The 24,655-nt window shown below is 41.0% G+C and overlaps 1 protein-coding gene across 1 annotated transcript; it reads right to left on the reverse strand.

The window, feature by feature from the left end:
* Positions 1 to 24,213, reverse strand: csnk1da (casein kinase 1, delta a). The gene is made up of 9 exons (XM_085270232.1): positions 23,730 to 24,213; positions 13,101 to 13,211; positions 8,217 to 8,365; positions 7,791 to 8,019; positions 7,535 to 7,705; positions 7,294 to 7,442; positions 6,735 to 6,903; positions 6,536 to 6,645; positions 1 to 2,961 (listed from the first exon to the last, which is right to left on the reverse strand). Exons 1-9 carry the CDS (start codon positions 23,803 to 23,805, stop codon positions 2,911 to 2,913), a joined length of 1,215 nt encoding a protein of 404 aa, XP_085126358.1. The 5' UTR covers positions 23,806 to 24,213; the 3' UTR covers positions 1 to 2,910.
* Between the last annotated feature and the right edge of the window lie 442 nt (positions 24,214 to 24,655).

Raw genomic sequence — 24,655 nt, forward strand, 5'->3', positions numbered from 1 at the left:
TACAAGTACTTAATTTATTTAAACAATTTTAAAATACACAAATACAGTGGTATTACAAATGAGGAGCAAAAGTTTTGAGGTGGGAGTGAAAAGAAACGATTTCCCATGATCCACAGAAAGATGCATTTTGGGACATGAGCAACCATCTCCACAACGCACAGTTCAAAGCAAAACTGACAAAAGGAGAACTGCGTGAGGCAGACTGCAAAATCTATCCCATGTAAATTGGACTTGCATTTATTATAGCCATCAGTGAAACGAACAAGTTAATGCATCACTTTTTTTGATTTTCAAGCCCACAGGTGAAGTGTATGAAACAAAAACTGCCTTAGCGGGAATTCTAATGGAGTGAGGCATTCCCATTCCCTCCATACACTGTCGTCATCATCCAAAACCAGGGGCTCATGTGGACCTGGTAGACAAAGTAGGCGCATCCTATACACAACGACGAGTACAAAATACCACGACAACCCCTTTCCCCTTTAACTACAGAAAATCGGCCTACGTTACATTGCAATCAGTGTACCACATCGACAGTTTTCTACTTTAAAATGTGCACGATTCAGATTGAGCCACAGAGAGGAGCCGTGCGTGGCTTTTAGTACCACTGGGACTCGTCCAACCCGCCCCGCCCACCTTTTTTAATTAATACTTGCTTCATTTGTCTCCAAAATCATTCTGTTTAAACCAATCCTGTCCATTTTCTACACAAACTTTCACATTATTTGCCAGACCCTCTGATGTGGGTCAGCACCAGACTGAAACTAATGATCTTTATTTTCTTTATATCAAGCTCCTTCTATGCCAATTACTTTTAAAAGTCATTGCAACATAGGCTGCACAGTACAATTCTAAACTGTGAAGAAAAAACAAACAAATGCAGGATCAAATACTATCAGGAGGTACAAACTGAGGCCATGACATCTGAAGAGTTGTGGCATTTTTTCATTTTATCTTTAACTTGCTATCGGCAGAATGGATCCCAGCTTGAGGAAAGTACATTACCAGAATCTACCTTTTTAAAAGGTAACCTCAGTAATTTAGTCTTTAGCTCACAGAAAGTTGCGGCATTTGCAAAATCAGACTTGAAGATGGTTTAAACGTACAGCTGTTTTTCTCACACGTAAGACACGGCAGCACAGTCGGCTCAGAGACGCCCGCTGTGTTTAGGTGACCGAGTGCATTCTGGAGGCAGCACACACTGGCGGGGAACACACTGGAATATTAGCTGCAATCCAACACCGCACGCACGGACTGGAGAGTCGGCAGGTTAAACAGCAGCTAATGTGTGATCTCTACTAGATGAGGGCTGCAGGTGCAATCAGGAAATCAGGTTTGAGGGTCAAAGCGTGTTTTCACAGTTCCACCCTCAGACTTAAACATCGATTTGTTAAAAAACTGTGAAACCCCCATTTAAGGCAAATCAAAGACACCTTACCCAAGCGGCTTGCGCTGCACTGTGCAACCATGATGTAAAATACTTTGCGATGTAACAAACTGGGTATCAGTAAAATCCAAGTCATTAAACTGCCTTGGAGCCTTTCCTCCAATGTAATTAATCCTTTAAGTTTCTGTCTTGCAGTTCTGCTGCGTTAAAACGTTTGAGAGATTCGTTTTTGTGGCTTCTACTAGAGACACGTGGAGACAAGGAGGCTGCATGGAGGTTGAAATCATCCATGAGTGTTTATTAAGGTTTACGAAGAAAGCTGTCAGAGTACGCGTGAAAAACAAAACAAAATCTTTGGAAGTAGATGGACAGATGGTCTAGAGTGAGGTTGAGGAGGCAAAGGAGACAAAAAAGAAAGAAATACCCTCAACATGTTTATCCCACAACCATTTGAAGCTTGTACAACCCTAAGATAACCCTAAGACAGAACCACACAAACACACAAAAACCACATCACTATGCACTGAGTTTAAAAACAATTTCTCATCCGTTCGGTGCGGACACACCAGCCTCCAGACTAGATCATCGTTTCATTCACAGCTTTTCCCACCGCAGCCACAAACCTGAAGACACACTATATGTGCTGTATGGTTTTTTTGGATTTACTACAATGTCCTGGTTGCAACGCACCTGAGGTGGACGCAGACAAAAACAAAAACCCCAAAACATCTACTCATACCATTGGGATCATTGCAAAGAGAACATTAAATCCCCTGTTAATGTAACTGTAGAGCTAAACCTCAAACACCTAAAATACAAAATAAAAGAAAAGTATGCCCACTTGTGGGATTTAAACAGTCATTCAGGACACAAAAATAGAGTTGAGGCACTGCTCTACAACACTGCCACGATGGATCACGCGTCTCTGGTAGTTTTAATAAATCCCACAGGCTAATTTTGACAGCTAACAGACATGTCATTCTCTCTTGTGAAGTCTGGCCAGCTGGTGCAGTACAATTTCTCTTAATGATTAAAAATAAGTAAAAACAAAATGTTGGGGGAGAAAAAAAAAAAAATAGGAAGATGATGCCACAGAGAAGTGAATCCATGGCTTCATCAACAGCAAGGGGGAGGCAGGAGGAGGAGGGGGGGTTCCAAATCTTCCCACGGAGAAGAAGAGATGCTGCGGCTGCTACTTTGCCCAAATTGTTGTTAAGGCAACCAAACCGTACTCCACCTGCCCATCTCTCTGTCACATACACACACTCACACTCATTTCTGGCTGTGCACCTCTTCTGTCGAGTGAACAGGGGAGTAGCCAGATACTTGTGCAATCGTTGGTAAGTCCTCCGTGTAATCTGCAAAGTCCTGTTCATATGTGTAAGTGTGTTGTGTGTAAAGTGTGTGTGTAAAGTGTGCGTGTAAAGTGTGCGTGTGTGCGTGTGCGTGTGTGTGTGTGTGTGTGTGTGGCTGCAGGTGGTACATGTTGAGGCCTCCATGGTGCACAGCTGGATGAGAGGGTTTCACCGAGGGGCTGCAGACTGGAGGCCGCTTGGTGTGACCCGGGACAGAGCCTGAAAGAAAAATAACGTCACAGTTTGAGCAGGGAGCACATCACTGGAAGTTACAGTTACTGCATGGTTACTATGATGCTACAGCCAGCAGCCTAGCTTAGCGCAAACACTGCATACTAGAGTTCTGCTCAAAACCTTGGGCTAGAATGAACACTGAAATAGCCCATTTTATTTCATTTATTTTACCAAATATCCAATATGTTAATACTAATAAGATTCAGTTAATATTAAATGCCCCATCATAGTTTGATGTAGGCAAGGAGCAACCTCAGAGGCTAAAAAAAATAAAGACGGCAAGAAGTGCCCACACGGCAGATCCTCTCCAACAGTGAGCCATAACACTCCTGTGTTAAAAAGGCTAAAGTTACATTTAAAAGTGAAAATGTTTACAGGCTGATACAAACACGTGGACGTGACTGCCTTCATTAACAAAAGGAGGCGCTGTAACACACAGCTAAGCCTCACTTTCACAATATTTTCCAAAAAGTGTACTTTAGTTTCACCGAATTACAACGAAAGATTTGATTCATTACTCGGCACCAATTAGCAGATATCTGTGTCTGTGGATTACAAAAGTCCAGTTTCAGCCCAGCCTGCTAAACAAGCTTGGCTGTATTAGCTGATAACCACTCTCACCCACAGACAAACCTGACTCCAAAAACAAATAAAACAAGATGGCTGCAGCCACAACACAACAGTACAGTCCTGAACTTTGCAGCCCCGAAGCAAACAGGTGACAGCCTGTTGGCTACATCCACCCATGCAGACCATGCTTGCATATTTGCACCCTTGGAAATGAATATGATCGTCACTGCAAAATAGACAAGCACTGATGAAGCTTCTGTGTGCAGAGCTGAATCTAAACTGCGTTTGCACCGTTTCTCTTCCCCAATCATTCTTACATTCTGTGTAGAGGAGACACTGCTCAAGTAAAGATAGCATTTGGGCTTGATTTTAGACTTCAGCGGGAAATCTACATCCCAATTTGCAATGTAGCTGGAAACGCCACTTCCCCCTACACCACAACCTTCACTGTTCAGGTTGCTGCAGGCTACGTCGACCTGACGTGTGATTACATTTCCCAGGAGGTGCGCATCAGCTTCTGGTTCAGAATCAGAATCAGAATACTTTATTAATCCCGAAGGAAATTAGGGTTACAGCAGGCAGCACGCTAATGGCGCATGCGCACTTACAAAGGAACCTTCTGACCAACTTTACACAAACATCACATTGGGGAGACATGTCAGAAAGGTAGGCTGATAGGAAAAAAACAACAAAAATACATAACATGAGGTAAGAGGAGGAGAAAAAAAACTCCACTCAGACTGAGCTCCTAGTGGGAGAACAGTTTGATAACAGAAAAGACACCTCAGCACAAAAAGCACATGACTATCAATACACCATAGAAACACAAGACAAGCAACAGGGGCGGGTAAAGGGTGAGAGAGAGCCGGTGTAGACAGCACATCCGGTCCTGCAGCATGTCTGCGCTGGTCCAGTCGACCGCCATCTTCCCCGGGAGGGGACAAGCATCGAAGGCGTTTGGAAAGGGAGGGGGGATCAGTGTGTGCATATGAGTGTATGTGTGTGTCCATAGTTCAGCTGAGACAGTGTCCTTCGCCCTGCTAGGCTAAGTAAACAGTCTTCCAGCCAACCCAGGTGACCTTGCATGGAATGGGAAGAACAGTCTAAACACAGTCGTTATCAGGGTGTTTTTGTTCGGCTCCAGCCTTGAGACCGCAGCTGGCGCCGATGGGGTCTCCGCATGAAGTGATGGTGGTTTTTACTTTAGTGCGAACAGCTCCTATGAATTTCAAAGCTGTTCTAACAGTCCAACACTGGTCTCACAATCTCCCGTTGGAGAGCCGCGAGCTTTCTATGTTATCCAAACTTACGTTCCGTGATGTTGTCATTCTTTTTGCCCAAAGAGCAGATTCTGAGAACTCACGATCGCAGTGCACTTCCCCAAGATTTGATCCAATTTGCGCTCAAAGGTGTTGTTCGAGCTAGCCCCTCCAGATGTAATCCAGTTTTTTCCACTCAGAGGTCTTGTTCTGAGTATTCACGGCAGCCGTGTGTTCTCCAAGATCTTATCCGTGCTGCACTCAATGAGCCCATTTTGAGAAACTCACGCCTCTCCCATCGTTTCAATCCCAGCGGGCAGCCTTGTGGGGGTTTGAACAGCCGGTTCCGCTTCCTTAATTCTTCGATAAGTCAGGGCCAAGCCAGCTCGGATCAGCAAGAACCATGTTATCATGGTTCCGAATAGGTAGATATCTTCAGCACTCAGGCTCACCCGAGCCCAGACTTCTCGTTGAGAAGGGGTGTCAATTGCATTCAGAGACCAGTTGATCAAATCCATAATTCCTCTTTTAGGTTTTAGAGAACAGACTGTGAGAGAGTGTTCCAGGGAAAAGTAATTCAAAAAACACGAGACTAGACAAGGACACAAGAGGCTAAGCAGGGAAGATAAGGGCAGGAGAGGAGAAAAGTGCGACCGCCTTCGCTGAGAGCCAAAAGAGAAGTTTCATAAGTTGCGATGCAGCTTTCCCACTGAAGTATAATTCACACTGAAGTTTATGTACTACTTTGGCTGTGTTTCCCTGTGAATATACTCTTGTATATATGCTGAAGAAGCCAGTGCAGCAGGTACAAACTGACCAATCAGGAGCCAGCCAGAAGCATAAATGAGCTGGATGCCTACCTAAGGACAAATCACCGGCCTCCATTGGTTGTCCTTGGAAACACTTCTTTGTTTTTGTTCTGAATAAATAAAAGTTTCATGTAACTTTCCTATTTTCACAGACTTTGTGTTCTATATTTGAATTTTCTCTTCATCATACTGCCACAACATTAAACGAATGCTCCATAAAGCTATAGAAACAAGTTAATTATGGTTCATTTTATTCATGGATAAATGTAACTAGTATGAAACTGACATGCAATGTCTTATCCCGTGTCTGTGTGTGGGATAATACACAGAAATGTTTCACTTTTTAAACACTCGATTAAGAAAAAAGAAACAAAAACGTCAAAGTGACTGGAGGAGACCGATTCTTTTCATTTGTTCAGCAGTTCTCCACTTTGCCCTCTGGGGGGCGCGGAGGTCCACGCAAAGAAGAGAACAAAGGACTTAATGAAGCCTTTAAACAATGACCTCCTTTGCTCCATGAGTGCTTTTACGCTTATTTTACAAACTGGGAAGGACTGTGTCAGTGGAAATGAATCAGTACAGATACTGTTCAGTTTGAACAGAGGGAAAAGGAGAACATGTATGCATGTGGTGTCTGCACAAACACTATGTTCTCTTATGCTAGACGCTTCCTGTTTTCAGGATTTGTTGGGCAACTGAGCACAAATGATTCAAGTTCTTCTTATTAACTGACACGCAATCATAAAGTCCTCCCAGTAAACCGACTGCTTCTAACGACAATGTTTTATGGTCTGCCAACCTGCACAGCGTGTACCCTGCTACTCAGTCACTTGAGATATGCCACAGCCTAAAGAAATGTGGCTGCAAACAGCTGTCTGCTGTGGATTTTCAACATGATATTTGTAAAGCAGTTCGTGTTACCTGTGAGGACATGCGGGATGTTTCCTGGCGTCCTGTCAGGTCTGACGAGGAAATGTTGACAGGGGCTCCCCGATGAAGGCGCATGCTCACCTTCCTCTCCTTCTCCATACCTGAAAGACAAAGAAAAGGTACAAGGGTAGGCTAAATATTTCAGCAACTGTTTAAAGAGAAGGAAAAACAAAACATATTTTTTGCTCACCTGTGTGTGAGGCGGGGTTGAGCGGGGAGGGGGCTGCAACTTCCTGAGGGGCTCTGGCTCTTCCTGAGGCCGAGGCCATACCTCTGGCCCCGGGGTTCCTGCTGTGCCTCATTCTCTCATCCCGTTCCCGACGCTCCCGCTCTGCATCCTCCACGGCCCTATTAGCACCCTGACACACAAGACAGCTGAGGTTATTAACCTTTAAGACAGCTGCACACTTAAAAAAAATAAACAAAATAACAAACATGCTGCATGAAAATGCATCTAGGCAGAATACACAAGGCCATTTAACAGTGGAAGGTCAACTTAACATTATGTTACACAACATGTTTATAGCTGCGTTTATGTCACTGAGAATGCTGATGTTCCAGTTGTAAACAGAAAGTACACATCACCCAGTTCTTCTCAAGTTTGACTCATATTCTGCTTGCCAATGAAATTCCTAAGAAACACTGTTTGTTTTTGGCACAACCTTCTAACGAAAGCACTTATATAATTAAAGTAAGACAGTAGTGAAAAGCACAAAGAAAGTCTTCTTAGATGTGAAGCTATAACTTACAAATTTCAGCATGTTCCAGTCAAAGACGTAGTCGTAGGAGAATCCCTGCCTGTGGAAGAGGTTCCTGAAGAGCTGGCGCAAGTATGAGTAGTCGGGCTTATCGTCGAACCGCAGAGACCGGCAGAAGTTCAGGTAGGTGGCAAACTCGGCTTTGGGGACAAAGAGGTGTTTAAAACATTAGTGTTGGCTAACACTGATGTGGTGCCTTTATTCATAGGTACATAAGAGCACTAGAACCTACACGGGTAGCCTTTGCAGAGGACCTCAATGGGTGTCGACATTTTTTTCTCGCTGATGCGTTCATACTTCTGCCTCTTAGTGGCAGCTTTAAGGCCTTGCCAAGGCAGAGACCCCAGGTTGAAGTACATAAGGACGTATCCCAGTGACTCCAAGTCATCCCGCCTGGACTGCTCTGTAAATGCAGAGAGAGGGCCAGGTCAGTCGGGATCTGGACGAATCAGAGTTATTAATCATCAGTTTGTGGAGGTCGGTCTTACCGATGCCCAGATGTGTGTTAATGGAGGCGTAGCGGGCGGTGCCTGTCAGGTTCTTGTTCTCGCGGTAGGGGATGTGTTGGTGCGTGCGTGCGTCACGATATTTCTTGGCCAGGCCAAAGTCGATGATGTAGACGAGATTTCCCTTCTTGCCCAGGCCCATCAGGAAGTTGTCTGGCTTTACGTCTCTGTGGATGAAGTTCTTGGAGTGGATGTACTCAATTCGGCTGATCTGGAAGGAAAAACGGTGGTTAAAAATGAACACAAGGGGTCATTCCAGGAGCTTAACCAAAGTAGATATTTGAAATCAGTGAAGAGATTAAACCGTCCTGCACTACTGTACATACAATTTGTGATGCATCTTTAACATCAAGTGTAGGACCAGCATTCCTCATTTTATTCCTTTTCTTTTTCCTTTTGGGAACTCACCATCTGGTCAGCCAGCAGCAGGACTGTCTTGAGGCTGAACTTGCGAGAGCAAAAGTTGAACAAGTCTTCCAGACTGGGACCCAGCAGCTCCATCACCATCACATTGTAGTCACCCTCAGCGCCACACCATTTTATCGTTGGAATACCCACTGCAAGAAATGTAGGGAACACAAGGGTCACATTTATAGTTTGGTTTGGTGCCATTTTGTTCATGTTGGCACTTCAGTGAGAACCACAAGCTGACACTAAACTGTAATAACTTGATGAAACTGCAGCCACTATTAAGGCTGGAATGTGCAAGTCCTCAAATCAGAATCCTAAAAGTCAAATATAGGACTTTACAGGCCTGTATAAGGAAGCCAAAGGTCAAGCGTGTTTAGTACTGACAGCTGTGACTCCTCCACAATCACGTCTTCTGTTAAAGCAACCCAACAGCAAGTCTCATGGTTGCACACATATTAACACATTATGCTCATAATTACATGTTTGTCAATATGCTATATGGGGCAGTGATCAGAAAAAACCAGAATAACAAACCTTTGGTAAACTCAAACTAAAATTGTCGTTTTTGGTTTCAAAAACTGTCTGCCATAATGTGTCAATCTGTGATGCAAGCATGTGGTTTGATGTTGGGTTGTTTGCAGAGGGGGACCATGGGTAAACCATTTTTGATTAATTGGCATTCACTTAGAAAGTTTGTAATTTCAATCCCATTTTTGTGTTAAGGGATTAAAATTACAAACTTTCTCCTGAACAAAGTAGATTTCCCTCCTTGTGTGTATGCATAACAGTATTTCTACTCCATTTTTATTTTTGGTGTTTTAAACATGTGCACTGGTGAACACGTTTCAGGGTTAAATCTGCAGAAGTCTACAGACGTATGTGAGTCTGATCAACCATCACTGCTGATGACAGTGTTTAGCAATGATGTCAGGTCTTCACACTATGAACGTGTGCAATGTCATTTCCCTTTTCTGTGGATCGTATTACAGACAAGCTTGTGTGTTTTGAGGTTTTTGAGCAAACACAATTAGTGCAGCGCACATACACACTTTTCTGATTTCTGTCATGAAGGGGTTTTTCCAAGTAAGCAAGTCACACTGTGTATATGTAAACAGGAAATGCATAACACATTTACTCTGCATGCATTATTTAGAAAGAAAAAAAAACAACTTCCTGAAACAAACTTATACAACTCCAAATAATAAAAATGGCTCGACTCCTGCCCTCATACACAGAGGCCAGCTGGTTTCGTAGGAGCCGGTGACCCTGCCAAGGCAAATAGACCATCTGGCATTTCCTTCTACAGGCAAGCGGCAACAAAATGCTGGTGCTCAGCAACACACACACAGCATAAGCTATTTATATACATACAAACACAAATACATCTCACAGTCTGAGTCGGCTACTGTGCCCTAATAAATCTAACTATGCTGGAACTAAAATACAAATGCATGTGGGGACATAGCTGTGCAAACAGACAAACTGCTGACTTCTAAAGTTTACTGTTTTAAAGGCAGACGCCAGTAGTATAGACGACATGAATCAATAAGTCACAAAAGAAAAATACATTTCAAAATGTACATTTCATGCCACACAGTAATAGTGTAGTAATATACAGTATGAGGTACAGAAATACAAACATGCAAACAAGTCTACCCCAGGTATGATGTTGCAGACACTACTGAGCTGGCAGAACAATTAAACTTTACCCATGCTTACTGACTCAAAGCAGCAAGTCCTTTCTTGCTTCTTTCACGTTGGAAGTGTGTGAGCATGTTTCAGAGTCAGATGTTCTTTTCCTTTGCTCTTGGTACCTTTGCAGTGGCACAAGGGGTTCTTTAAGCTATGCTAGTAGTCGGACTATCAGCCAGTTAGCTAGACTGAATGATCACTTTGGTTTAAACTTAAAAAAAGAAAAAAAAAAAGAAAAAATCAACAGGAACCATTCACGGTGTCTATCGACATTAAACAGTAAATATTTTTCCCCAAACAGAAATTTCTCCTAAATACAAACTATATGCAAATCATTTTTCTTTTGGTTTCTTCAACACCAACAGGAGATAAGTACAGCTTTATGTTTTTATCGTGCCACGATACTGTGCAAATTTGAATATTTTTTAGTATCAGTGGTGCATAAAAGACCGGGTGCTAAAAGACTGTGCTGCGGACCTGGCGGACGTCTTCACCTCTATATATAACACCTCGTTGTCCTGTTCACTGGTACCATCCTGTTTCAAAGCAGCAACCATCGTTCCCATCCCAAAACAGTCAAATGTCACATGTCTGAACGATTTCAGACCTGTGGCACTCACCCCCATTCCCGCCAAATGCCTGGAGAGACTGGTCATTAAACACATCAGAGCTGCTTTTCCACCATCCCTGGACTCGCACCAGTTTGCATACAGGGAGAACCGGTCAACCGAGGATGCGATCGCCACAGTGCTGCACACATTACTGAAGCACTTGGAACACAGGAACACCTATGCACGGCTCCTCTTTGTAGACTACAGCTCGGCTTTTAATACCATCCGGCCATACAAACTCCGTCCCAAACTCCACCAACTGGGACTTAACTCCTCTCTGTGCAACTGGATTGTGGACTTCCTCACTAACCGTAGACAGAGTGTCAGAGTGGGTAAGAACACCTCTTCCACCCTTGTGGTCAACACCGGTGCCCCTCAGGGTTGTGTTCTGAGCCCTCTGCTATACACTCTCTTCACCCATGACTGTATTTCCTCCTGCGCGTCCAATCTCATTGTTAAGTTTGCAGATGACACTACAGTGCTCGGACTTATATCCAACAATGATGAGACAAACTATAGGACAGAGGTGCAACAACTAGAGTCATGGTGCCACGACAATAACTTGGTCTTAAACACCAAAAAGACCAAGGAGATCATTGTAGATTTCCGGAAGAGGGGTCATAACAACCATCTGCCTCTCTTCATTGGCAGTGAGGCGGTGGAGAGGGTGAGCAGTTTTAAATTCTTGGGGGTAACTGTGACTGAGGACCTGTCCTGGGGCAACCATATCACCTCAGTTGCACGGAAGGCCCAACAGCGCCTCTACTACCTGAGGAGACTGCGGAGCGCACACATTCCCAGATCTCTGATGTTGAACTTCTACAACTGTGCCATCAGCAGCGTTCTGACGTATGGATTTCTAGTGTGGTTCCCCAGCTGCACCAAGGCCGATCAGCAAGCACTCCAGCGGGTGGTGAAAGAAGCTGGCAGAATTATTGGAACAAGTCTGCCAGAGATCAGTAATATCTTCCCCACTCGCTGTCTGAGGAGGGTGCACAGTATCCTGCGGGACCAACATCACCCTGCGCGCCACCTCTTCCATCTGCTGCCCTCAGGGAGAAGGTACAGGTCTATACAGGCCAGAACATCCAGACTGGCCAACAGCCTGTATCCACAGGCTGTGAGGCTCCTGAACTCTCTGCCCCCCTCTCACGGACAATAACCATATCCAACTTCTTAATAGCAATGAACTGGTCTGCATTGGTGCATCATATCTTTATTCTCTTCCCCCTCCTGCCCCCCCCCCTCTTTCTTAAATAGATAACTATCATATCTGATATCATATCTCACAGTACAATAATATTGAATGGGTTGCATTGTTGTATTTTGTCATGTTTCTCAGGTCTTTGTCTGAATTTCTACGAACATTATTGCTAAGGATTGTCTTATTGCATTGGAGTCACACTGGGTTAAATATGTACACTTGGGTTTTAAGGGGTATTTATTATTTTCTTCTTTTTTTGGGTTGTATGGAAGCCCCAAACGCAATTTCATTGTTCTTGACAATGACAATAAATAAATACTACTAAGATTTTGAGGATGGCCCGCTTCCATGAAAATGTAGTTGTAACCTGTTACCTAATACGATAGAAAAAAGGTGTTACTTGTGTTTTTCCAACAGTCTCCACATCAGTCCTCGATTTATGAAGCTTGAACTGTAAAGAGCTTTTCAGCTTTACTGAAGTAAATAACTCTTTCTCTTGCATGGCTCAACACTCGTGTATTTATCTTTTATGTGATTTAAACTCAACGTTAGTGTGCACATGTGTGTGCGTGTACATGTCTATACATAGGAATAGTAGTGGTAGAATAGTTATGTTAAGCTATATAGTTTATGTCTTGCATATTTCCACATACTGTGTATGCTACTGTTGTATTTAGTGTATTATATTACTTATTTTTTTTATTTGTATTTTCCTTCTGATATCTGTTCCTGAGCTGAGGTAATGCAAAAATGTCCCCGTTGTGGGATCAATTATCTTATCCTAATCTCTACTTCTTGTTTAAAGTCAAAGTGGTGAAACAACAGCTATGACAGATGAGTTGAAACTGTATGACCTGTACGCAAAAATTACAGGAAAAACTGACGATCCAACAAGTGATTTGACAACAAGGTACAGGAGGAGATACTAGCAGCTGATGATGTGACAGCCAATGGTAAACAAATGACTCAGAGTATCGCTGGAGCACTCGGTAACTGTACTCCATAATGTCAGATAGCCCAAACAGTTCATGGACAATTACAATGCTAATGTTATGCTTACAAAAAACTGGTGTCAGAAGTGATTAATAGAGGGAATGGAGGAAAAAGGAAGGGAAAAATCATTTGGTGTGTGCTTTAAGCACCCAGCTATTGGGTGGTGTTCAGTTCAGGAGGGTCACTTTAATAACAGAAAAAAATGAATGAACAAACATCCTTTACCAATGTCTACCAGACAGCCAGTACGGAGCATTTTCTTTGTGGTTTATAATGACAAAAGTGTAAACCAGCCTCCATCCAAGTACTTTAAAATGATGAGGAACTTATAAAAGCTGCATGGATGCATGTGTGTAAAGTGAGTGTCATAGTGTACAGTACCTCCACCCTGCATCATCTTGTAGATTTTGCTCTCTATGTGGAGCTGTGGGTGTTTGGTCTTGACACATTCCAATTTGATGGCGACCTCCTCTCCAACAGAGATATCAGTACCTGGGCAAAACAGCAGAGGGGTTAGCTGCATGAAGATGCATTACACATTCAGTCAGAACCTATATTTAATTAATAAAACCCAACAGTATCTAATCAACAATATGAACAATGGGCACTGCGTCAGGGGTTAACACAATCAAGGGAGTATTATTGTCATGTCAAAGTCCAACACAACTCTGTCATGGTTATACAATTTAATGATGAAGATAAAAAAATGTCGTTTTTATTATAATCTTATTGTCCTTCATTTATGTCGCTTTTCCAATATGGACCTGGGCAATGGGGCAGTAGGAGTTACAACAATACAACACATTATATAGCAAGAAACAAATACAAATGATATTCAGTACAGACAAGTGGATACAAACACGTGAATCGTACAAAATAACCGATTATTACAACAGCAACCTTAAAACCCTGTATGGTGTACCGTCTGTGGTTTTTACACATGCAGATAAAGAGGAACTAGCGACAATTTATGGCTAAAAAACAACTGATGGGGAAATCTTTAGATAAACAGAGATTGCAACATTGAAGCAGCACACAGAATGATGTAGGACAGGACAGCTAGCAATAACATGAAAAGCACAATGACAGACAGAATCCAACTTCCTTAGGTCTGGCCTGCTGCAATTTTCAGCTTTACTGACAGTGAAGAAATGACAGGAAAGTGGAGGGAGAGAGAGAAAGGGGAAGGGCCTGCTCAAACCGGCGCCCAGGCCTGGTGCATTTACAAAGAGCAGATCGCCATAATCCAATAAAGGTTAAAAAAACAAAACCTTTAGAGATCAAGTTTCCTCACTTGGACAGAGAAACAAGATTTAGTCTTAAATAATGCCTTTCAGTGTGAGTTTTAAATGACACATACTGATCTGATGATACGCAAATACTGCATATCATTTGCATAAAAATAGGAGCAATTGATTTTTCATATTCATATTCATATATATATATATATATATATATATATATATATATATATATATATATATATATATATTCATATATATATATATATATATATATATATATATATATATATATATATATATATATATATATATATATATATATATATATATATATATATATATATATATATATATATATATAAAGTTGGACTGTTCTAGCAGACAAGTAATTTAGAAACCAAGTTACAGCATCAGCAGATAAACCAATATTGCATCATCAGCTGTGCCATAAGCCTCTGAAAATCAAGAAAACAAGTAACAGTCCATTACATCAATGTGATTCACTACTTTAAAAGCAGCAGTTAATGTGCTGCGTTGTCATTTAAAGGTTTGCTTTATCAACATGTCACAGAAAAAACATAAACCAGCACTTGGCTGGTGGATGAAATTAGGAAGCCCTGCTTGGGTACACAAGGAAATATCAGTGGTTATTAACACAGCAAAGCCAGCCAAGTGTAAGATACACCAGCCAATTTTGTGTACTGGATGTACTTGTACCGTGCTCTTCTTTCATACATCTACGCTCTTATTCCTCACAACTATCCTTACATTTAGATACGGTTTCACACAATCAAGCATTTTGGGAAATGGCTCTCAAACTGACAAACTCATTTCTTCCCAATCACAGCCATAGAAGCCAGTTCCCTCCACATGAAAACAGCAACTGGACACCAGGTTATGTAATGCCATTACACACACTCTCACGCATACAGGATCTCACACAAGGAACTGTTCAATCATGTAGGCCAACCAATGGTGTATCAGACAACTCTAAATGATGTCATTCGGCTGGAACGAGTAGCAATCATGGGTGGGGCTTCCAACTTGCACCCTAACTGTTTAATCAAAGTTTTTAATACAAGAACAACACTAACAGGGTGAAGAGGACTTCATATTTATTTTGGGTTTTTTAAAGCTGCATGAGTATGCATGATGCACCTGCTGCTCCTCATCTACGCAGTTAAATTTGACTTTGAGCTACTCCAAGCTAGCAATCCAAACCCACTGTCAAATCATTCGAGACAGTTACTTTAAAGTTTATCCAAATCACTTGGTCACTTGGGTTTTAAGGGGTATTTATTATTTTCTTCTTTTTTTGGGTTGTATGGAAGCCCCAAACGCAATTTCATTGTTCTTGACAATGACAATAAATAAATACTACTAAGATTTTGAGGATGGCCCGCTTCCATGAAAATGTAGTTGTAACCTGTTACCTAATACGATAGAAAAAAGGTGTTACTTGTGTTTTTCCAACAGTCTCCACATCAGTCCTCGATTTATGAAGCTTGAACTGTAAAGAGCTTTTCAGCTTTACTGAAGTAAATAACTCTTTCTCTTGCATGGCTCAACACTCGTGTATTTATCTTTTATGTGATTTAAACTCAACGTTAGTGTGCACATGTGTGTGCGTGTACATGTCTATACATAGGAATAGTAGTGGTAGAATAGTTATGTTAAGCTATATAGTTTATGTCTTGCATATTTCCACATACTGTGTATGCTACTGTTGTATTTAGTGTATTATATTACTTATTTTTTTTATTTGTATTTTCCTTCTGATATCTGTTCCTGAGCTGAGGTAATGCAAAAATGTCCCCGTTGTGGGATCAATTATCTTATCCTAATCTCTACTTCTTGTTTAAAGTCAAAGTGGTGAAACAACAGCTATGACAGATGAGTTGAAACTGTATGACCTGTACGCAAAAATTACAGGAAAAACTGACGATCCAACAAGTGATTTGACAACAAGGTACAGGAGGAGATACTAGCAGCTGATGATGTGACAGCCAATGGTAAACAAATGACTCACATCTGCACTCAGAAATATTTTTCTCTCTTAGCATACATTTTCTTATATATCCTATAAAACTAGAAGCAGAATCAATGTCAATCTCACCAAGCAGAGAAAATCTTATTATGATTTCTTTCAGATAACAGCATATTCTCCCTGCTCCATTAAAACTGCCACCTGCATTTGGCTCCTCCCATTTTTTCATGGCCGATTCTTTTTAAATGTAAGTTCTCAGAACTGTTTCTCATGTACACACAATCCATTGTATCAGTATTTTAGTGTAACAGATACTGACTTCTGTTCACAGTAAACAATAATGCATTGTGATAATGCATTAACATCATACACTTTTCAGGTACATATCCCACTGTGGACTGAAATGCTGTAACTTGCTGTATGTGATTTAATTGACTGTGTGCACATTAGCATATGCTACTTCCGGTGCGGAAACTCCTGTGGGGAGCTTTGTTTCCGGTGTCCTATTCGCGCCCAGTTTACGGTCCAAAACAAGTTAAGCAAATGAATGAATCAAGCGGCGATTTACATTTCTATAGATGTCTTGGGCATTTACTCAATATATCTGTAAATGATGTTCATCGACTTGTCGATATTTTTTCCCCGCGCCTCAGAGCAAAAGAGAAAAGGGATTCAAATGTTATATTTCTCAGCTGTCCCTCGTTTACAGCGGGTGTTACGTTCTAAAAATAACCAGCGATAGGTGAAATCAAGAAGCCAATTTTATTTTTTGAGGGTGCAAAACGTTTCGTGGACATCGTGGACATACAGTACTGCACTTCAGAGTCACACTGCTAGCGATCGATGCAGCGATTCTGTACTGTACAGGAGAGAAGTCACGGAGGAGATCGTCTGCAGCGATCAGGACACAGGACACAATGTGACGTAAAAAATAAGCATGCAAGCTTGCACTAAAAAAAAATCTGCGAAACAGCGAGGTGAAAGGTGAGGCGAGGGACCGCTGTAAATTTTAAGGTAAGTCACAACATACTCTTCGTAAATACTAATGTATAGAAACTAGGGCTGCCACGATTAGTCGACTAGTCACGATTACGTCGACTATCAAAATCGTCGACGACTGATTTAATAGTCGACGCGTCGTTTGAAGCTTTGTAAGATCCCAAAAGACGCAAGAATAAGAAGCAGGATTTAAGAGTGTAATAACGGACTGAAACAGAAGATGGCAGCACTGCATGTACAAGGATGCCAGCTGCCGTTAAACCCCGAAGAAGAAGAAGCTGTGTCCCAGAATTCATAGCACAGCCCTGCTCAGTTTCCAACAATGGCGGCAGCTAGTTAGTTTTAATATTACTCTTATTATTCTTTCTGGGTCACAAAATAAACGTTTAACATATTTTCAGGCGAGAATGTAGCTGTGTAAACCTCAAATATCTGCTCAGTTTATCAAACACCACATATTTTCAAAAGCGCTCCGACGTTTTCGGAGACGTCTGTTACCCACTAGCTCGATAGCTAGCCGGAGCTAGGTCACTAGCACCGTGAGAACACCGGACTCCCGGCAAATTGTTTTCAAACCCACCGCCGTTATTCGCTACTCAGGTTAAACATGATATATGAGTCACTTAGATAAATTAAAAATGTTATTGTTTGACTTTTTTCAGTATTTTATTTGTTCCTGAGTAAATCGGTTTGGCTGAGATTAAAGTTTTTACACAGCTGAATAAACGTCAAGCAGACAGCTGATTATCAGAAGTGTGAGATGCTCCAGAATATACTCCAGTGTCCTGTTATATTTTAGATAGCAAGGAGTTTATTAAACTTCACCAAAACAATCTGCAGATTTCATTAAAATTGAATAAACTATCATCTTGTCTTTATTTTTAGTTAGCACCTTAAAAGCTTAAAGCTGTAAGCTAATGATAGTTATATAAGAGCAGATGCTGCTGGTGCAATAAGCTGTAGTTTTACGTCCAATGGATGATGATCTGATTAGTCGACTAATCGCATAAATAATCGGTGACTAGTCGACTATCAAAATAATCGTTTGTGGCAGCTCTAATAGAAACCGTTACCAGCAGTCATAAATTTTTTGTGTGGCTTTTTTCACAGTTTATTAACATGCTGTGTAGGTGTGTACTTGACTAGCTGATCTCGACATAACGGGGGAAACATCTGGTTTGACTATTCTTCACCTGTAGTTTGAATGCTGAACATTTGCCTGTTTAAATCATGAGACCAGTCACTATACAGAGATGTGCTTCTGAATGTGGACGATGTGTCTTCTGCTGCAGTGATGCAGTTCTGCTTGTGTTGAGTGATGTAAACAACTGATCGATCTAAACTCTTTAAACGTCAAAATTGATCATTAGATTTTTTATGACACAACAGTGGTGAGTGTTCCCACCTTCTGCTCTTTGTAACTTAACGTGATCTTTCCGTTTTCGAGTTTTGGATCCTTCAAACCAGGAAGTTAGCATGTTCTCGTGCACAGGGTCAATTGCATGGAATGTAATATACAAATATACAACATGTATATGCATGCAAATATGTGGATCCCAGGCAGAATACATGAGATCTATCTGGCACAGAGAACCCACAACAATCTAAATAAACATTTCTTTATGGATTTCCCTGCAGAATTAATGTTCTCCTATTTGAAATGCCAAAGTAGTTCCTGAACATGCAGTAATCTATTATTCATTGGTGGATTGATATAATTTTATAGAAATCCAGTTGCATAGTTATGCAAAATATGTTTCGTTTTTAAAAACACACCCTTAGCGTTTCTACCCTATTAAAGCTTTCAGTACAACACAAAGACACTTAACTCGAAATAAGTGTTTAATCCAGTATGTGCTCGGCCAATCGATCGATAAATCAATCAGCAGTCACAACGAAAAGGCTTCAAAGCCTCTTTATGGGGAGAACTAGCGTGTGTTTGACTGTGGTGTCTGCTCTCTTGCATCATAGGAATGTGATTTGCCTGGACACATTTCCTAGAGAATGTAGTCCCCCACCTCCACCCACCAACAACCCCCTTCTCTCAACCACATGGTTTTAAATGCGAGGCTGGGGGCATAGATGTGTTTGTCAGTGGAACACCCCCCCCAACAAAAAAACAAAACAAAAACACAGTGTGTATGTACATGGTGTGTGTTTCTATCAAGTGCAGTCCTGCTTGTGAAACGTGTTCTGACATGTCTCTCCACACTGGCTCACAAACAAACACAGGCAGGCTACTGAGACTCTAAATATGCAAATATTTGACGAGATTTGCATAGAGACCAGCGCACAAAACTGTGCTGTAATGACTATATAGGAATAAAAACAAAACTCAGCATTAACACACTTTATAGAATCAAAGTTGTTTTTTGCCATAAGCATAATAGAAATATAGAAATATATTACAGACTACCATGATCGAGGCAAACAGGCAGAGAGTAAATCAGAGAAACTGACAGCACAGGCAACACGATCCAAGTAAAACCAGTCAGACCAGCAATCCCCAATAATGCTGAAGCAGGTCTAAGCTGGCATTTCACACAGAAGATGACCAAGACTGCAGTGGTTCAAGTCTTCAGTGCGAGGACTCCATTGAACTAAGGCTTAATTTAGGCTGCATTAACATATTCTACGCTCAGTTAAGAAAAAAAAAAAAAAAGACTCAAGATTGCTCAATACCAAAGTTTCTGGGCTGGATGAGACAGCGTCATTATAGCTACTGTTGACACCATAACACGGCAGATGGGAAGCAACGGAACGCGTCATCAGTTTGAAGACTGACTCACCGCCAGCATTAGTTCTGAGCACATCTTAGGTTCTTTGTTATTATGGCAGCCTTATAGCAACCTCACTGTTATTTTTCCTTGTGTAAGCAGACCCATCCCTTTTGGTATACTCTACTGGAAGCTTTTCAAAAATCAAAAGCTGGGAAAATGTTAGACAAGTCTCAGGTAGCTAAGTAACAGGCTGAGGTAGAGTTTGGAGCTCTGAACACTTTGAAAAACAGGTTTTATTCTTACTGATAGTGATCAATAATGCGGTGTAAAAGAAATACATCAATGGTTAAATTTACGTCAATACAACGCATCATCACAGCATATCAATATGGGTAATTTTGTGACATTTTCCCACAAACTCACTCAAGTTTTTTCATTTCAACTTTGCACTGATTACGTATGAGAGTGTTCAGTGCCTCTGGGTGAAGGGGTGTGGTAATCGCCCTAAAATTATAAAATATTAGTCATAAATACAGAGTACAATGATACAGAATAGGGATGTCACAGAACCAATACTTATATGCAGTGTATGTACTGAAGCAGCAACTCTTCCAGATCTGAAGGGTATTCAGGTCATTCAAGTTACCATGATAGCGTTTAATACGAACAGGCAGAGCTAGCTATGAAGGTACTTTGCATTTACTTTGCATTTGTAAGGTGGATTCTTATATTAAAAATGCCACTAATAAGTCAAGTTTATTTACAAGCAGTCATTGTGAAACAAAAGCTCAGGCTCCACGCTGCTGTCAGAGAGGAAATGTATAAAATTGTTTATTTTTGGCAAATTTAGACCTACACCAAGGCCCCAAAACAACAGCATTATTTTAAAACCTCAAATTTGTAGACTACTCTAGTAAATTCAAATCATAAAAATATTTTGCTGAAAGTAAGTATAAATACATTCACTTTAAATAACTCTACAGAAAGTCAATAAGTCGTATTTCTAAATTGTTGATTAAAATAATTGTACAACAGAAAGACATAAAAGAACTTTGCCTAAGTTAGAATCTGTAATTGGCCACAGAACTCCAATGAAAGACCAACATTTCTGTCCATCTCCCAAGTTTAAACTTTAGATATTGGCAGTACTTGAATGCTCCTTTTCAGGCGATACCAAACAAGTATTGACGTCTGGTGCTGTGATGAGGGGAAAACCTTTACAGTTCAAGGAGTTTGGACAATGATAAAGACCACATCCGGATTTTTGAACCGTGTTTCAACATGCACATCACCCAACAGATAACACAGCAAGAGATTCAAATGGAAGATCTTTGGAAATACAAGATGACTCAGACCTTGACTAAGCGCTTGTGTGCTCTGTGCATAACTGGCATTTTGTCGTGACAGCCTCTCAAAAGTGGAAAAGCTATTCTACCACTTGTACCAGAATATTTGACAATCCACATTTGCGTCCAGTCACAGCACACAGAGTACAAGGCTTCACTCCAAGAGCTGACCTCAATCCTGCTAACAACAACCGATCTCTCGCACAATCCACTGCTCAGCCAAGCTGCTCACACATTGTCAGCATTATTAACGCGCTGTTTTCACACACTGTGTGGGAGCCTTAATGTGGGAATGACTGTGAAATCCAGTTGCCTAAACTGTCAAAGTTTTATTTTCTCAAGACTTTTAAGAATTTGTTTACTTCCTGGAGATTTTACTTCTCCAAATGTGTTTGACTTGTTCAATTCTATTATTCACTTAAAGTGCAAATTTGTGCTGTAAGACTTGGAAAAACACCTCTGCACAATGCGTGACTCTCTGTTCTGGCTGATTAACAATGTTACATCACATTATCCACCAGCCAATTGGAGGAGAAAAGAGGAAGGGAGGGAGAGACAAAACCACAAAGTGATTATGCAAGCAGCTGGCAGAGCTCACTATCAGTCGAAACAACGCATCACGTGGAAAGCAAACTGGATACAGTTGATGCATTAACTTCCACTTTGCTCTGTTTAAAACGTTGCGTTTTAAAAATAAATGCATTTATGAATCTGAATCTAAGCACGTTGTTAAACCTGCAGTCCACCCTGCATAATTTCTGATTTCACAGATTAAAAAGTCATCTGCTATACTGCAGAGGGCAACATGATTAAATCATGTACCGTAACAGCCGTCAGACACCAAATCTTATTCGTTTTTTCCACAAAGAAAAATGTCAAAAACCAACAAGTCTGGGTAAAACGCTATATAAACTATGTACACAGGTTTGTCCCTACAGGAAACTAGGCTTGTTAACCAATAATCAAACACATACTTTATCCTTTCAAGTAAAATTTAAATATGAATAAACTATTAAGTCAGCTGCAGCTTAACTGCTCTAGACTGAGACCTTAACACACTACATGGGTTGGAAAAACCCAACACTAATTCAAGAAGGGACAATAAATGCTACTGGTGTAACTCTACATGTTGTGCTGTTTAGCATTTTATCATTTACTCAAAAAAAAAGAAAAAGAAAAAGAAAAAAATGTTACAAATTAGCCTAAAAATTTAACAGAGACTGTATTTATTACAACTGGACTGATCGTGTTGACTTTCATGTCATAGAATCACAGGAAAACCACAATTCCAACTTAGACAGCAAATTCAAAATGCTTAGTGATTAAATTAAACTGATGATGAAACATTTAACCAATCATATGTACCTATCTCACTGTTTCCTGAGTAAGCGGAAACATTGCACTTAATACTGTGTAACATATACTCAATTGTTACCAAGTCCCAGCAGTCAGAGCTGACCATTTTCTCTCCTGGTTGATTAGAGCGCCGTCAGTCACAGAATAGTCAGTCCACCACCAGAGAAAAACTCAAATGAATAACCTCTACATTTGTTTAGATGACTAGGTTTTAAGCTCAAAAATGTGATCAGCTGTTCTCCACTGCTGATGCCAAAAACCTCCAACATGGCCACAAGAGAACACATTACAGCAGCTGATGAAGCCCTGTTAGAGAATGTTTTTTGCATATTTATATTCATAGCTCAGTTGGAGAGCTCAAAGAAGATACACTTCCCTCTGCCACTATCGACTTCCCCCATCACACAATAAATTATATCATTGCTAGCAGCCAGTATTAGCCCACACAGCCTGTGCAGTAAATAATATTCAACATCTACTGTTCACCTATGCCAGAGGAAGGACATCCAGTTCATTATAGTAAGGACTGATCCACCAGTAGTCCAAAAGTGTAGATGAAAAACTATATGAACGTGTACCTTAAACCAAACAACCAGTACTATACTCAAAGTTACCCTCGCCTGTCTCAGCAGGCCATAGAGCCTCCTTTGATCAAATGTAGTCCCAAATATACCATCCTCACAGATTGAATAACTAGGTTATCATTTTAATAAATAAAGATGTCTTCAAAAGTATCTTTAGGATATAAAGGACCATATCCTCCTCACTTCTCAAGAACACTAAGGTAGTCTTTTTAGTGCATTTATGAACAAGAGGAGGAAATTAAACCGGTATGTTGTGTTTAAAGAAGGATGTTCAGCTTAAGTAAATAAACGCTGGATATCGGTTACCAAAAAAGCTTAAATGAAAGCCTGTGGCCTGATCTGCTATTTTGTTCGAGACTATCACTGCTGCTGCTTCCAGGGGAGCAAAGACTGGAAACCTATACATTAGCTATCTATAGGCAGTGGACATTTAGTTACACAAGAGCCGTCAGTGTCAATTCTTATCGTTAGGACGATTAATTTGGACAATAATTGAATCTTGTAACAGAGAAAATGCTCTCGAAGTCAAACACAATGAAGAATGATATCGTTTATTATCAAATGTTTTATGGCAGCGGATGTCACTGCTAGCTCCTTTGCTACACAGACTGATAGCTTAGTAGCTAACGTTACTGGGACTAAACACAGAACAGCTGATTGATTGTGAGCTCGAATAGGAAACCCGGAGAAGATGACTTATTGTTAGAGACGTCTATATTATAACGAGACTAACAACGGTAAACAATACAAAAATGTTGTCCGCCAATAACTTACCTAGGTAGATGTCTCCAAAAGAGCCACTTCCAATTTTCCTCCCCAGTCTGTATCGGTTACCCACTCTCAACTCCATGGTAAGCAAGCTTCAGTCGGCTAGCAAGCACGCTCGCTAGCTCGGAAACAGCCAAAAACGTCCTGGTTTAGAACTCAGCCTTATTTAAAAGCACCACAGCCAAAAGCATCCAACGCAAACGAGCTATTCAGGCGAAGGACTGACTCTTCTCTATGCTGTCGCCGGATGAGGTCGATACTCACAATCTTTCGCCTCTTGTTTTAAAGTATTCCTAACTTCATAATGTGACAATATGAGGTTCACTGGAAAGGTTAATCGTTGTACTTTCTGCTCCTGGTGTTTTCTGTGCCGATACACTTTAATTCTCCACGGATGAAGGCGGATTTTGAGCAGGTTACTTTTACGATTCTGCTCTGATCCTCTTCGTCTGGCTGCCTTGTCTGCTCTCTGTGAGGACCCTGTTCAGCACTTCTCTGAATGTGTCTGACATCACTTCCCTGCAGGGTGAAGTGGGGGAGGACGCTAATCAGAGAGCCTATTGCAGTAGAGTTCCCAACAGATACCACTAACGATAACGGACCCAACCACATCTCCAGCCTTGGTAGTTTCTTCACTTTGAACTGTTACAAGAGCTAAATTTAAAAACGTTTGCTTTTAAATAACCGGGAAATACAGTGTAATGAAAAATAAATGAAAATCATTCACACGGGACAAGAGTGTGAGGTTTCGCCTGATCCGTAGCCGCCATTTTTACCTTCTCCGGGGCTCTGTGTTGTTGCACCTGTATTTTCCGTTAGAGACTAATCTTTATAAAGCGAAAGAGTCTGGTCGTGCACATAAACAAAAGATGTACTCTTTTGTCCAGCTGGCCACTGTCCACCTTCTCATAAACAAATTAAACAAATACAGT

This window comes from Mchenga conophoros, linkage group LG4 (assembly GCF_057382185.1).
Source record: "Mchenga conophoros isolate Kocher_MC1m ecotype Shallow Benthic linkage group LG4, M_conophoros_male_GT1.1, whole genome shotgun sequence".
Taxonomy (NCBI): Eukaryota; Metazoa; Chordata; class Actinopteri; order Cichliformes; family Cichlidae; genus Mchenga; species Mchenga conophoros.